General features: G+C 44.7%; 1 protein-coding gene across 1 annotated transcript in view; it reads left to right on the top strand.

Annotated features, from left to right (window-relative positions):
* Nucleotides 1-4,528: 4,528 nt before the first annotated feature.
* The window catches only part of LOC144797950 (extracellular calcium-sensing receptor-like), a 110,166-nt gene continuing 97,915 nt past the window's right edge, over nt 4,529-16,779 (top strand). Inside the window, exons 1-2 of the mRNA XM_078668754.1 lie at nt 4,529-4,677; nt 8,031-8,322. Coding sequence (XP_078524880.1) covers nt 4,529-4,677; nt 8,031-8,322 — 441 coding nt within the window. The remainder of the gene's footprint in view (nt 4,678-8,030; nt 8,323-16,779) is intronic.

Genomic DNA, 16,779 nt, shown 5'->3' with positions numbered 1-16,779 from the left:
TTCCCTAAAAGTGATGTTAAATAAGTACACCTAATTGGCAAGGTACTTTGCCCCTTATAAGTCCCTAATAGATGGTACTAGGGGTACCTAGGGCAAAGGAGATAAAGGTGTCCACAGGGCTCCAGCACTATATTGTGCCACCCTGTGTGGCCGAGGTAAAAGTATGTCTGCAGGACTGCTACTGCCGACCAGCACGAGCAGCCGGTCTGTTCAAGATTGACTCTGCACACACCATGTTCTGTAGAGCCATGCAACTGCCTTGCTGTAAGTAAATCACTATTAAGGTTGTCCTCCTAAGCCCAGGAGGAAGAGCGCATTATGTTAAAGATGTGGATATATATGTTCATACATATATATCCATACAGTAACCCTGTAAAGCAAGGTTTTACTTAAGTGACTGGCTGTCCATCGAGTAACATGGGCTGGCTAAAGAGAAACCTCGAGGTAGCCAGCTCCATTATTTAACAACTGAATTGTGTCATGTTTGGTGTGGTTTTTCACCTCCAGCATGATTCTCGTGTCGAGGATGGGTTACCATGCACAGTGGTTCCACCCTTCGTGGGTGCCCACCCTAAGATGTCCTGCTTTAGTACCTTGGTGGGATCCCCCAAGCCATTACCGCTGAGACAAGAGTCTGCCCGCCTAGTGGGATGTGCTAGCACTTTTCCAGGACAGAGACAAAGAACTGGGCAGGAAGAAGGCCACACCTCCTTCCTTCCAGGAAGGCTGGTATTTACAGCCATCAAGGTGGTGAGCCTCAAAAGCTTTCATTGCCCTTGATATGCATGAGTGCTTGCACCCACTCAAGGGCAAAGCCCTTCTCGCCCTATCCTGACTGTGGAAACCTGGTCCTAGGCCCCCAAGGAACTCTACCTAGAGAGGGTTGAAAGTAAATAGACCGCTTAGTAACTGTTTGTCTCTAGCAGCATTTCCCATTGACCACACTGTTAAATGTTTGAAGTATTTAATGCATTTATTTTGTAATGCTTTGAAAATCTTCAACACCGGTTATATGTAAGACAAAAAGTTTCTTTTGTTATCTAAATATATATAAAACTAAGCTCTATTTTTGTAAAGTGGTGTTGTATTTCTTTTGAGTTGTCTCAAATACTTATGCCCCATAATGATACTATAAGATGCTTCACTGTAATGACTGACTGCTCTTTGCCACACTACCAGGACTGAGCTAAGGATCACTGCTGTTGAATTCAAGGAGCATCTCTGTGTATTGCATGGTAAGGCCTCCCATCCATACCACATAATATTCCACCTTGCAGCAGCTGCACATCTGTGTGGTTGCCTACACACATTTGCTTTTGTGTATTTTTGCACATCATGTGAATGTGTGGCTGGATCTTTATCTGTGCATACAAGCCTGTTTAGCTTGAAACCCAGTCCTTGAATTTAAATCTGTCTTTGTTTATGTTTCTTCATTAAGGGTGGATGGAATTTCTTATTACGCCTGCGTTATTGGAGGAATTTAATAATTCCATGTTACTCTTGTAATGCAGAATTACCTTTAAATTCATCCTCTGCTCCACCTGCTCAATTAATCATTCAGCACTAGCACCCCCGAGACCACCAGGAAAGGCTCTAGTCCATGTTTCAAGCTTCTGGTGCATAGAGAGCACTCAGCACTGATCCCCACTTAGCTCTTGATTTTATTAAGGTGTATTAGCTGATGCATGGCCATCACCAGTGACCTCGCCGCCTCGGTCGGCGGAGTCATTAAAGTGTTTCACAATGCAATAAACAGGTAAGAATATACTATTAAGATTCCTAGGTCATGATACGGTTTTCTGCATGAGGCAGTCCAGTAGAGAATGGAGTGACACCGCTGGCAAATGTGTTTGGAGTGAAGCTTTCAGTGTCAATCTATTCACAAACAAAGTGTTAATCATCCATGCAAAGAAGAGGAGGAGAAGAGTTTCACACTCAGGTGGTGGCTAGCAAATACAAGAGGCAGTATCAACTGCATATTGCACACACCTGTGTCTATTTCAGGAGCTAGCTTCCTGATAAACACTCCAAAGATAAGGAAAGCAAGATGGGGTGGAAGAGCCTTTTCACACCTGGTCCCAAAACTTTGGAATACAATGGACCCAGAACTAAGACTAATCAAAAGCGAACAATGTTTCAGAAAAAAACTAAAAACCTGGCTGTTCCCATGAGATCTCACTTTATATATGGTCCTCTCAGCGGTGCTGAGAAGCTTGCGGGCAGCCATAAACTTTATAAATCTCATAAACATTTATAATGCAAGACTCACAGTACCATAATTGGGGGAGTTTCTCACACGTCAAGTTAGTTTGGGCTGTGTCATATAAACACTGGTGCCCGTTTCTCATTTTAGGCAGACAACACACTCTCCTCCCCTCTTTCAACAACCCCTCACAAGCCCCTCCATGGAAAGTCCGTCAGGTTTCAGACAGAACTCCCCGTGCGCATGCTCAGAGGTTGTAAAGTGCTACTCCAGGATATGCTCAGAAATTAAGCATACGGAGTTTGTGAATTTATGGAAAGAGAAGGCAGACTAGTAGCTGAAACCATGAACACAGGGCATCAAAATGTAGCCTTTGAAGCAGATAAAAGGCTAGGCATTCCACCTCGAAACACCTGGTATATTACAGCATAGGTGGTGTTCTGCAAGTGTGTGGGAAATATATCAGATAGTCAAGGACTATAATTCAAATACGGAATTATCCTGTTTAAGGAAAAGCCTTCTCTCTGAAAACATTCTCCATGGTGACGGTGCAAGTGCGCATGTGCCAGACAGCGAGTCATTCCTCCACACAGATGCAGTGAATCCCGCCCTGACGCTGCACAATACAATGAAGAAGAGCCAGTTAGATCAACTGAGATCACCAGAGATCAAGAACTGGTCCTGTCCGTGATCCCTTTCACCACAAGGCTCCCCGGAGCACATATAGCCGTGGGGCAGCAACAGTCAGTACAGGTGAGTACCAATCGTCTCCTGAAAAACCAAGTTATCGAGTTTCATCCTCTAAAAAATCTTCGAGATTTTTTATGTGACTCTGTGGAATTACACGGAGTAAAACTCCATGAGTTCCGCCCACTTCTATTCTTTATACATGTCTGTACTTGCATGTTTTGCTATCATTGTGTTTCTGCTGATGTATGCCTTTAATTGTTTGTGTGGATATGACCCAGACATTTTATCTTTGCATGTGACAGATGATTTATTTGGTGGATCAATTTTTTCTGCAGATATCCCCAAGCCATTCTGCACCACTTTTTGGTTAAACTGCATAATGTGTATGTACCTAAAAAGGCCCCATCCACAGCCCATCCACAAAACAGAAACTGAAATTGAGTGTCTAATTTAGAGTTGTGTGGGAAAGGAAAACCTGATTTCTGAAAAGTGTCCTATATCAGTGAAAATTATCTGTGGAAATTACTACACCCTACTGTGATTATTGAGTAGGAACTTCTACAAGTTGAGACTCCCCCAGATATATCACTACCCATAAAAATCCGAGGATTTCCAATCACCACCCAATCGTAAACGTAGGCCTTTTCACAATTCCTTGATATTGCGGGGTCGATAATCATTTACACTGCTGCTATCACTACTGGCTTTCCATAATCTTTATGCACCTCTAAAACAACTGTGCAAGCTTAATGTGATAATTGCACTTATGATTCCACATCTCCTTCTCCTCTTCCCTAAGTGTGGTATGCCATACTCTGTGACCTAGGACATATTGCAGAGAAGTAAATCCCTCCTAAGGAGCTCAGTGGTGAAACTGGACCACTGTGCCCCTGTAATCTGTCCAAGTGCAAAGTACATTGACTGCCTATACTACATCAGTTGGTATCTGTTAAATACTTAGACTGTCAGGGGCCCAGCAGGGTGATCTGTCAGGGCATTAGCTGAATGCGAATGCGACAAGTCTGGAAAACTGAAGTAATATAATATAATAATATAAGAGAGTGCCTGAAGGCTGGAAGGGAAGTAGGACAGAAGCTGAGGAGTGAAGCTAGTTTGAACAGCCTGCGAACAGGGAACTTGAAGTCTGCAGGTAAAACGGGGGGAAATGACAGACAAAATATCATAAATGATAGTTTGTCTGCGCCTCGGAAATGATCTCTCTGTGAGGTGAAAAAATCGTATATGAAAGCAAAAAGGAGATTAATCTCACAAACATATGGCAGATACCTAGCAGCTCCTATGGAGCAGGTGCGCTGGGTGGTTCTTTGTGCTAAAGGCTCAAGCAATGGAATCTAACGGGCACCCTTGGAAGTAATGAAATTCAGGATAACAATTGAAGGCAGAGCACCCAGAAACAGAAAAAGGAACACCAAAACAGAAACTGGGCTCAGGCAAAGCAGGAAGTGAATCAGGGTCAGGAACAGTACTGAAATACTGGAAACAAGGATTGGAAAGATCTGCACTTAAACAAGGCCAGACAGAAATATGTAGACAAACAGAAACACAGAAGGCAAAGCAAGGAGTCTGCATACAATAGGGCAGAACAATTAGAGTGCAGACAGGAGGTTATAATCAATGGCTAACACAGGAACAGAGATGCAGGAAAACAAGGGACAGAAACAGACAGTACAAATAGCCAAAAACAGGACAATGAGTGCCAAAAAGGAAAAAGACTGTAATAACAGCAGCATGTTCACAACAGAGCAGAAGGAGACTCAACAGAAGTCAGATGCAAGCAGCTGAAATCTGAGCCCACAGGGCGGGAATAACTGGAGGATCAGAGGAGGAGCGCAGGTGCAGAGAAAGACACCTGCAAGGACTCAACCAGGTGCAGGGAATCAGGGAACCACCAGTGAAGGGAAGGAATAACTGGAACCTGGCAAAGGAAGATCAGGGGAACCAGGTGATACAAGACATGGAATATCTAAACCTGAACGTATTGACACAGACATAGAAAAGAGTCTGGAATGCAAAAATAAGGGGTCAGAATAACTGTAGGATCCAAGAACTAAGTTAGTGAACAGGAAAACCCCTCCAAGTTGTGATCTAGGCAGAGTCTGGTCACAACAGGGAACTGTAAGGACCATAATGCAGTGTGGACAGTGAACAGACACTTGGAATAAAAGGTGAAGGAAAACTAACCATGATGAGTATTGATGTGTATATAGACAGATATTAAGGCAGCTTTGTGAAGCACCCTCGTGAGCGACATCTGGTGGCAGGATGGCACAATCCTGACATAGATTTTCACAAGTAAGAACTTCAAATGCAATGCTTGCAAGTTCAGAATTTATATGGAGGGAAGTCCAACATTTGCATGGAAAAGTAAAGCTTGTCTAACAAGGGACAGCAAACCCTAAGCCACAAGCCTGCAAACTAAACCTTGTTGAGTAATCTGCTAGAAGCATCTCCCAGTTCTGGGTTTGAGGCTCAGGCCCTTATTGCAAGTTTGGTTCACCTGCTGCATTGGGACTATGGAGGTTGGACTGCCACAGGACATTGTTCTGCATTCTGTCCATTAATTGTTCTTTTTGCATTTGTCACTCTGAGTGGGGCGGGTATGCCCTGACCTGGGTCCCGTGCTCTCCAAGCTATTGGAGTCAAGCTATCCTGGCTGATGAGGCGGTGAAACTCTGAAACTGTGCCTAGGATGCTGCTTGTTTTCAGTCCAGGGAGGACCTGGCCTGGCAGTTCGGGCTGGACTGTTCACACTGGGAGCAGGGTCAAGACTGATTTGCATATGGCTGGGTTTAAACTTGAATGGCATGGGGAGCAAAGAAACAATGTGTTTAGGCCCAGATCTCTGTACTGGGGTGAATGTATGTCATTGTTCTGCCCTCTTTCCATCAACTGTTCTTTTTGTATTTGTCACCCTGATTGAGACGGTTATGCCCAGACGTGGGTCCCGTCCACTCCATGACACTGGAGTCAAGCAATCATGTGTGATGAGGATTGAACCCCCAACACCGGTCCTAGGATGCTTGCTTCCAGTCCAGTGAGGACCAGGTCTGGCAGTTCGGGCTGGACTGTTCCCATTGGGCGCAGGGTCAAGACTGATTTCCATGTGGCTGGTTTTAAACTTGAATGGCATAGGGAACAAAAAACAATCGATTTAGACTGAGATTTCTATGCTGGGGTGAAGGTATGACTTTGTAGTGTAATCTGTCCATCAATTGTTTTTTGTGCATTTGTCACAGTGAGTGGGAAGGGTTTGCCCCGATGAGGGCCCCATGCTCTCCATGCCAATGGAGTCAATCTATCCAGGCTGATGAGGGGTGAAACCCCCAAACCGGTCCTATGATGCTTGTGTCCAGTCCAGTGAGGACCTTAACTGGCAGTTCGGGCTGACTGTTCCCATTGGGTGCAGGGTCAAGACGGATTTGCATATGGCTGGGTTTAAACTCAAATAGAATGGGGAGCAACAGAATGATGGTTTTCGTCCCAGATCTCTGTTCTGATGTGAATGTATGACATTGTTAACCATTCTGTCCATCAATTGTTGTTTTTGCACTTGTAACTCCAAGTGGGAAGGGTATGCCCAGACCTAGGTCCTGTGCTCTCCATGCCACTGGAGTCAAGCTACCCTGGCTGATGAGAGCTGAAAGCCCCAAACCGGTCCTAGGATGCTGGTTTCCAGTCCAGTGAGGATCTGCCCTAGCAGTTCGGGCTGGACTGTTCCCATTGGGCGGAGGGTCAAGACTGATTTGCATATGACTAGGTCCAAACTGGAATGGCATGGTGAGCAAAAAAACGATGGATTTAGGCCCAGATCTCTGTACTGGGGTGAATGTATGACATTGTTCTGCATTCAGTCCATCAATTTTTCTTTTTGCATTTGTCACCCAGAGTGGAACGGGTATACCCAGACGTGGATCATGTGCTCTCCATGCCACTGGTGTCAAGCTATCTTGGCTGATAAAGGCTGAAAGCCCGAAACCAGTCCTAGGATGCTTGTTTCCAGTCCAGTGAGGATCTGGCCTGGCAGTTTGGGCTGGACTGTTCCCATTGGGCTCAGGGTCAAGACTGATTTGCATATGGCTGGGTTTAAACTTGAATGGCATGGTGAGCACAAAAAAGATGGATTTAGCCCCAGATCTCTGTACTGGGGTGAATGTATGACATTGTCCTGCATTCTGTCCATTAATTGTTCTTTTTGCATTTGCCATTCAGGGGCAGCGTCAGCATCTCTTTGCCAATTGCTGTGCAAGAGTCAGTGAGTGTCCCAAAGCTAAGTCAACTGCTTAGCCTCAAGACATATTTACTGTCTTGAACACCTTATGTTGAACCAAGGAATTAGGGCTTTGAAGGTTCCTATGTAAGACCCGAGAAGATTTGTCACTAGCATGCCTCATATGCCTGATTTGTAAACCTCTCCTTTTCTAGGGAAATTGTCTTTTAGAAACCAGCAGATTTTCAGAGGCCTGGGAAAATCAATATCTTTTGTTTACTTATCTATTTTTTCCTATAAGTTCCAGAGTTCCAAGTAGACCAATCTCCCAAAATGCATGTGCTTCTAATCTTAAAATCCCAGCTAAAAAAAGAAACAAAATTGCTAAACGTGCTTTAAACTCTAAAGTATTTAGCATACAGTATTGTGACAAGATATAATTTGACAGACAGCGATACTGCCACTGGATTTAGGTTAAAAAATGTAATTTTAGAATAGAATAGGCTTGGAGCCCAGGAGATATGGTCCTAATATCTGGTAACCTTGAGCAGAGATAAGGTTGCACAGTTATTTTGGAAAACAACTATATAATCCCTTTATGTACTTTAGAGAGACATCCAGAAGTTGAAAGGACGGAGGGACCAATGTTGTACGAGTATACATTTTACAAGCAAGGTTTGAAGATACAAACAAGATAGAACCAAAAAACATTCAAAAAACCCGCGAGTATAGATCGGATTCCTTCTGGTTCATCCCCATCCCTGGCTTAAAATGAATGAATTCACATTCGGAATGTCTTCCATACAACCTAGTCTCCGGCTCATCTGATTTGTGACAAAGTCAATGTTTCCTTATCTGGTTCCATCATGCAATACTTATCTTTCAATGACTTCTGTTCTCTCTTTTCAGGTTCAGTGTGTTGTCCTATGGCTGGGTCCAAGCCCTTATTTTTGCCTTATCGGAAATCAATGCAGACCAGAGCATTCTGCCAAATGTAACGCTGGGGTTCACAGTCTATGACACGTGCCTGATGCTGGAGTACTCTCTCCAGAGCACGGTGCAAATGCTGACGGGACAAGAGTCACCAGCAATTAACTACCAGTGCGGACATGGACCAGCAGTGTCGGCCATCATAGGAGACACAATGTCTACTCACTCAGTCGCAATGGCCAGAATCCTGGGTCTCTTCAGGCATCCTCAGGTATTTCTTTAAAAATTTAGTTTTTTTTTAGTATGTTACTATTCCCTAATACTATGCTAACCAGTTCTGCATATCATAAATATAGCAGGTGCCTAGGTCAAAAAGCTGACACCAACCATATATAAATCCTCTTTCAAAAGATGACGCCACACAGATGAGGAAACAAAAACAAAAAGTAAAAAGTAAATGCTGTAATGTTGTTGAAGAATTTAAAGAAAAGACATTTCGATTAATCATTCGAACTCACTTCATCCAAATAAAGTCATTTTTTTCCTAAACAATTCCTGCTTCATATTAAGGATTTTACAAGTGTTGCAGTTTATAAAGATTTTCAAGCCATTTTTTTACTGAAGGATATTTAGTATTTTTTTAAGACTTTGAATCTTTCTTGATATTCTACCGGTAGAATTAGAAGTATACTTCCTGTTTCACTTCAAGGATGTTAGTGCCAAAGTAAAACAAGATGCTCACCGGCATGTCAAAGGTTTTAAAGTCAACATACAAATTCATCTTCAGAAAAACCTTAGGACTGGAATGCCTTATCTTTTTGGAATAAAAATCGATACGCCCCGGGGTCCTTTTCCATACTTTATCTTCCCATTCTGAAGGAAAACACCAATTGTTCTGTCTGCTGTGGGCTTGCAAAAAGTGTCAGCTTGGTAGCTGTTGGGCTGGGGTATAGCATGTAATGGCAGGCTTGGGCCTGCGGAGGGAGATAATTGTTGGATTTCCTGAGATGCTGCAAGGATCAATTGGGCTAGGCTTCTGCCTGCAGCCCTTGTCTCTGCAATAGCTCTGAAAGGTCTGGTGTCTCCAGGCCTGCCGTTATTTGGTCCAGAGTTTCCAGATCGGATATCTCCAGGCCTAAAGAGACTTGGAATTACGGGTGGCATAATTCGACCAGGAGCTATTGAGCCATGTCAAATTGTGCCACTCATAATGAAGATCTATGGCAGTTGTAAGAAATTGGGTTATTAGTTGTGAAGGATGTGAGTTCTTCACATGTAATAAGTCTGCAATTGTCTTTTTACTGTGAACCGAGTACCATAATATGTAGCACTTGTCTTTCTCAGGGTAGCAATACAGAGCAGTCCAAGGCCTACTCAGGGGATGTGGTGTGAGCTAGTAATCCCAGCTTGCTGGTATGCAAAGGCAACACTCAATAAATCATGGTCCAGTCGGTGCTTATCTTTTTCAAAAGCAAAAGTGTGTCTATTACACACACTACCAAATAGTAGCATGCATTAAATTACAAAGACGTACATCAAGTAGATGGTGTCACCACATCAATAAAAGCAGCCAGTAATGTTTCAGTAATACACTACCATTTAAACAAATGGGTACAGCAGCATCACTCAAATTCATTCTTTGAAATGGTAAACGTATTATAAAGGTCAACGTTTTTTAAATAAAGTATTTCAATTTTATTAAAGTATTATAGTTTTTCTGTTACTATTATTACACTGCTATTACAGTGATGTGACCAACCACAAGGAGCCACTGCACTCCAGGGACCATAATTCGAATGGCATTTGCACCCGCTTTGCGTGCCTTGGTATTACAGAAGGGGCCATAGATGCTTGTGCATCCCCTTCCATAATACTGAAAGTGCTGGCGCTTTTACAAGAGGGTGCTCCTTCATTTGCATGCCAGCCCTTCGGCAAGAGGGTGTTTCCTCATTTGCATGGGTGTGTGGCCCTATGCAAATGAGGAGCACCCTTTGCCTCTGAGCCCGACCTTATTACAGATACAGAGGCAAAGAAGCTCTCAGGAGGCGCACTGACAGTGCGCCACCTAAAAGGAGGCACACTGTCAGCGATTCCACTGATTACAGTCCTCTGGCCCCCCCAAGACATCGACACCAACCTTAATTAACAGTGAGTCCACGCAAACAATGTACCTGAATATACAAAAAAACACAACAGGGAAAAGTTTAACAAAAACGAGTTCCCATCAGTCCACCATCGAGACCGCCCTTCATCATCTGGGATCTCTTGTACATATATATATATCACATTCAGGGGTAAAACACCTGTGCTGGCAGATGATAAACCATGCGCAGGAGTAACCACAACAATAATGCAGATGTGAAGGAATGGCGTGTCTAATGGGGAACTGAGTAGCAGTGCTTAGAAAAAAGTGTATTGTGAAAAGAAAGAGAAGAAGGCTCTAAAATTAGGTCGTGATCAGGGAAAACAATTTTTAATATACACCCTCACACTCCTAAATCAGTAAAAACAGTGCAAATTAGTAGTATAACAAATGACCACTAAAAAAAGATGTAAGGTCGACATGTTTCTGCAGTCGAACGGAGTCTCGAGATCTCCTGCTGCTTCCTCAGGACCATTAGTGCTACTGCTAAATTAAAACAAAATAAACCATATCACCTGAATAGTGTATGTATGATCATCTTCTCATCCCACTTGATGGGAAGGAAAAGCCCCACCTCACCTGGCACGAGCTCAGGTAGTGGATGCACCGCACTCTCCGTCGGTACACCGGTCGTCCCTCTAAGCTCTATCGTAGTGCCTTGGTATTACAGAAGGGGCCATAGATGCTTGTGCATCCCCTTCCATAATACTGAAAGTGCTGGCGCTTTTACAAGAGGGTGCTCCTTCATTTGCATGCCAGCCCTTCGGCAAGAGGGTGTTTCCTCATTTGCATGGGTGTGTGGCCCTATGCAAATGAGGAGCACCCTTTGCCTCTGAGCCCGACCTTATTACAGATACAGAGGCAAAGAAGCTCTCAGGAGGCGCACTGACAGTGCGCCACCTAAAAGGAGGCGCACTGTCAGCGATTCCACTGATTACAGTCCTCTGGCCTCCCCTTGCTGGCAGATGCAGTCACTAACTTGACCTGCCTGAAATCAGATGGATCTCAAATCCCCTTTACAAGTGCAGACAGGTTCCGCCTGCACTGTGAAAACATGGAGCAGTTTTAAAGCAGCTTCTTAGTTTTTCAAATAAATGTGCCCCCCCCTTCCCCCACCCCAGGGCAGTGCAAGTTTGCAGCTGTACTGGGGCAGTACATTCATCATATTACGGAACATTTACCTTCATTGTATTAGGTGCACCTTAAAGGTGCCTTAAAGGTGCAACCAGCGCAAATAAGGAAAATGTGCCACATGTATAATACGGTCCCTGAGCTCCAAAGCAAAAGCTTCAGCTCGGGGACTCAGGAATTCAATTCACAAGGGAGAGGTAGGATCTGTTCCTTAAAAACAATCCATGGGGCGGCTGAATTTCCTGCAGCCCCACACCTTCCCTGAACACTTTCTTTTACTTATTGGTGCTGCCACCGCTCTTCACCACTTAAGCAAAATATGTAAATCTTAGTTCAAATGCATAGGACTATGATGTGCTTCTTGCCAGAGCAGTGTGTAAGAAATGAGTGTCATCTCTGCTCTTACTTCTAGTAATTCAGCTTTGCACTGCATTCAGTGTCTTTTCTTTTTGAAGATTTGGGGGCTCATTGTGGTTGTGTGGGTAACTCTTAAGGCCCATATGGCTTCAGCTGGCTCCGGTATAGGCAAAGGCTGTGCACTCTCCTACACAGAGGGTCAGGCAAAGTGCCCAGTGTCACAATTCCTTGTGGTTCTGGTTTTTTGAGTCCCAAGTACCTGCTCCTGTTGGGCTGGCACTGGGGGAAATGGGGCCCCCTGGGGCCATACTGTATCCAGGGAATAGGCCCCACATAGGGCCCTCCCTTAAAAAATAAATACATCATTGGTGCACCATCCCCCAGGCTCTGGCCACCCTGGAGGAGCATAATGCTCCCATTTGCTTTCAGCAAAACCATTAGCCCACTTTGCTCCTTGTGGCCAGTTATGGCCGCCAGATCATTCTATTGAGGGTTTCTGCATCTAAAATGTTGCTTTTTAGGGATAGCTGAATTTTTAAATTCCTTGTGTCAAACCTGTCCTCTGCCTCACTTATGGCACTCTTCTCCTGCCTGTAAGGTATTCTGGCTCTGCCACTCTGCAGCAAGTCCGCAAAACACACTCCATGCCCCACTCCCGAGATTCCTGAGCCTCCTGGTGTCTTGAAGGGCACCTCTGCATCAGCGAAGTCAAGGGCTAGTCCACAAAATGTCCGGAACAACCACCCGGGGTCCCCCAGCAGGCATATTCCTAACTGTTCATCTGGAGACATAAGGAGGCCAGCAGCACTGGCTGTTGAGAGTCCCATCCTAATCCTAGGGGTCAGCCAGAGTCAAAGTCCCAAAGTACATTAGGTGGCTTCTCCATCCAACTATTGGCATCATCCTTTCAGGTTTCAGTGCCTTCTCAACTGCCTCTCCCTTTTGAAGGTGCTTTAAAGTGGGGGTGGATTAGGTTTAGAAACCTGGCACCCCAGACCAATTCTAGAGTGCTACATCATCATTCAGTATTTGTCTCAACCCTCCCTCACCGCAATGTGGGACAAACCAATATGGAATTGTTTGTGGAAAGAGATACCCTGAGAGATTTTGCTATGTCCCTAGCTAGCACAACTGCCTTATCCCTTCTCACCAAAACTGCAAAGGTGAGCCATTCTTGTTTTGGCTTCAGAGGTTGCGCCCTCCTCCTTTTTCTTCCAGTGGACCGGGGCCCAGGTGCAGGGAGATAACCTAATTAACAAATGCAGATTTCCTCCCAACCTCTTTTTCCCCAGGACAGTCCTGCCAAGTACCACGTAAAAGGCATTAGACTAATGCATTTCAGTGTGGAGATCCACGTCACCATACTGAAATGCATTGTCAAGCATTATAGCGCCTCCTCAGCTGCCACATGGAGTGCTGCTATAAAGCACATGAGGGACTGAGCTGCAGTACCTGTAATCATGGTGTGCACTGCTTTAGGCAAGGAGCAATTAAGGGGGCTGGCTAGATCTGCTGTTCACATCCCTGCAAGTTAGTATTGGTACAATGTAATTGTATTATTCAAGTTAAACACAATTCCGGGCCGACACATATGGATCCAAATGTAAAGTGACGTCACAGTAGTCAGTGCCAGTGTAGAGTCAATAGGCTACGTGAGTCACGTCTATCCTCCGGCTGCCAATCGCACTTCTTTAAGTTAGAATGCAAATGCGCAGCCCCTGCTCCTCCAGACCTCACAGCTCTAACTGCAGCAGAGTGGTGGGGATGTGGTAAACGATTTCCGACACTAACGCCGGTTGCAGCTGATTTTCACAGTTGTCAATGAAGGAGAAAATGGCTGAGAGCTGCTGTCAGTGCAGGGCAACATCAGATTCAAAGCTGCTGACACCACTGACCTTCTGTGGTAAAGATTGCTCATGGATCCTATCTGGAATGGATCCCACCTGCACCATTTGGCGACAGACCGGGCCAGAGCCACCAGTCAGTGTTACAGAGACGGTGTCAGGGGTCAGTCGCCGTGAGAGTGGGTGAAGCAAGCTGCTATACTCGCCGCTTACAGCATGATTGACTGCACACGGCGGTAGTATTATCTGATGCGACCGGGCCCCAGCCTACTGAGCCGCCGATTGACAATCATAATGATAGGTAATTAGTAAGTGCCTGAGAGAGCAGGTAATCAATTAACTGGAAAGATCAATGCCATCTTTTTAAACACTTCTCAGCAGCTGCTGTGTATAGATTGCTGTTACAGTAATGAGCTCTGTGATTAAGGTTAGTGTAGACCTAGGTACTAATGCTTTATGATGTTTATTCCCTCCCTCAGCCTGTGCTCCAGCCTGGGCCCCTAGTAATTGTTGCTTGTGACTCTCCTGGCAACACTGCAACTTTTCTCTGAGTCTGGGAGAGGCTGAGCAAGTGGTATTTAGGGCAAGCACACCTCTCACATTAGCCTAGCAGTGCCACTGTGACTAGTTCTGCATTGAGAGCAGTTTGGGGGCTCCTCACCAGTGTCGTGATTGGGAACAGACTGACCTTGCTACTGTACAGCACGGAGAGTGTATGCAGCCGGCTGAGCCAGTGAGTGTGACTGGCATAGACTCACAGAGACCCTTCTCAAGGACATCAGCAGATGCATTATTTTTTTTCCCCTCCTAGGTGCACCAGTGTAGTGTTGTGACTTTTCTAGAGACAAAGGGCCCGATGTAGGTAGCCAAATACCGGTCGGTAACGGTGAAATTCGGTAAATTTCACCGTTACCGACCGGTATTTAGCCATTCCTGATGTTATGTTATGTTATGTTATGTTATGTTAATGGGATTTGTAGAGCGCACAGCTGCCCCAGCAAAGGGGCGTCCCGGCGCTGGCCGCGTAAAGGCACAGACACACATAACAATCTAAAAAGTGGCAGTTTATCCTGAAGCCAAGAACTACATCTAAGGAAAGAGAACTGTTTTAATAGCTTTCCTAAAAGCAAGCAGGCAGTCTATGCCACGAATTTGTTCAGGCAGGGAATTCCACAACCTAGTAGCGAGGTAGCGGAAAGAGCGCCCGCCAGCACGGGAGAGCCTAACTCTAGGCATAATCGCCAGATGTTGTCCCGCCGAACGAAGCTGGCGGGAGGGGACATAAAAGGTGAGCAAGTTGCTCAGAAGATCAGGACTAGCAGATTTCAGTATCGTAAAAGATAAACACAGTGTCTTAAAATGAATCCGCTTCCACGGGGAGCCAATGCAACCTATGGATAGTCCCGGCGGCAGAGCAAAAACACGGAAGACCCACCAGGGCTCTGGCAGCTGCATTTTGAACACGCTGCATCCTGAGTATTTCTGCCTTATTTGCCCCCAGAAGGAGGGAGCTAGCATAGTCCAGGTGAGATAGAATAGTCGCCTGAATGATCAGTTGCCATATTGGCGGATCAAAAAACTTCAGAACGGGCTAGTGGCCCCGCAGAAGGCCAAAGCAGGTGGCAGCAACTTGCCTTGTGTGGGCTTGAAGAGTAAGAGATGAATCCATCATGACCCTAAGATTTTTAACCACTCCCTTGGGCGTGAGAATTACACACAGAGCAGTAGAAACCAACAAAATCTCAGTTTTGCTAGCATTTAGTTGCAGGCAGTTGGCAGTCATCCATTCTGCTACCGCAGTCATCCCTTCTCTGAATCTAGAGGCAGTCGGAGAGGACCCTTCAGCCAAGGTGATAACAAGCTGCGTGTCGTCTGCATATGAGACCATGGTAAGGTCCCATTGTTTAGCGACCGCAGCCAGAGGCTGAACATAAAGATGAAAGATGTAGGGAAGGAATCGGTATTAAGGAATCGGTAAATACCGATTCCTTAATACCGACTCCTTATTGGCCTTGCATTTAAGGAATCGGTAATACCGATTCCTTAAATGCAATGTAGAAAGCACATAAAAGAGTGCTTTTGGGCCTTAAGGAATCGTCAATTACCACCAACTTCAAGTTGGTGGTAATTACCGAATTCCTTTAAAAAAGCACTTTCTTGCTTTTTTTGAAGTGCCATATGGCACACATCCATGCCCTTAGGGCATGCATGTGTGCCACATGTGTACACATGCAAATTTCAGGGGTGAGGCACCTTTGAAATACCTCCCGGTATTACCGATTCGGTAATACCAAATCGGTAATACTGAATGCCTTCACATTCATTCCTATGGGCCTCCAAGCCCATAGGAATGAATGTGTAGGTATGTGTTATTACCGAATCTCAATTACCAATTCGGTAATAACGAATGTTAAGGATTCGATATTTTTTACCGAATTCTTACCTACATCTGAAATACCCATTTCTTAATACCGAATCGGTAAAATTCTGTATTAAGAATTCGGTATTTCACTATTACCTACATCGGGCCCTAAGTATTATAAAATTAATGCTACCACAGTGATTTCACACAAAGGAGGGGCTAAATCCCTTTTGAAAGAACTCTACTGTACCAATGATGCACTGCATATTCCCAAAACTATGATCAGTTTACAAGGGCACTATGTTAGTGCGCTTCCATTGATGTTATTTGCAGCAGTTATGAGATTTTCTTAGTTTCTTGTTGCTCCAATGGGCGCATTTGTAAAGTTTATGTACATTTCCCTCGTCTTTACTGATTACTTTTGCTAGCGAGAAAAGTGTCCCTCATAGTGGTTGAAATGTCACTCATAATTACACTGAAAATATGAAAATGTCACACATAGCAATCTGTAAACGTGGCATCTATACCAGGAACTTAGTCAAGCACTGTTAATTGACTTATTATGTAGGGAGGCATCTGATTCCTCTGCTGGGGAGCATAGGAATAAACTTGGCATAGTAGAGAGGACAAAGGCCTGGAATATAATTTCAAGCAGAGCCAGGAAAATATGACAAAACTAAATGTGCCGTAATATGTGTATGTGAAATGTTAGTGACCTGGGTTTACACTTAGGATGTATGGTTATCCCGAGATTGTTACCTCACTAAACCCTGTAGGCCTTAGTGGAGTAACACTCTATTGTAGCACAGATTTCTTCAATAATGTGAAGTCCCATGTAAGCGTCACTAATCTTTAGCAAGCACTACAGACCTACAGTGTAAATGCCCACTC

The sequence above is a fragment of the Lissotriton helveticus genome, chromosome 12 (genome assembly GCF_964261635.1).
Source record: "Lissotriton helveticus chromosome 12, aLisHel1.1, whole genome shotgun sequence".
Lineage (NCBI taxonomy): Eukaryota > Metazoa > Chordata > Amphibia > Caudata > Salamandridae > Lissotriton > Lissotriton helveticus.
Note: the sequence above shows the minus strand (reverse complement) of the source record. Positions and strands in the feature narration are given on the sequence as shown.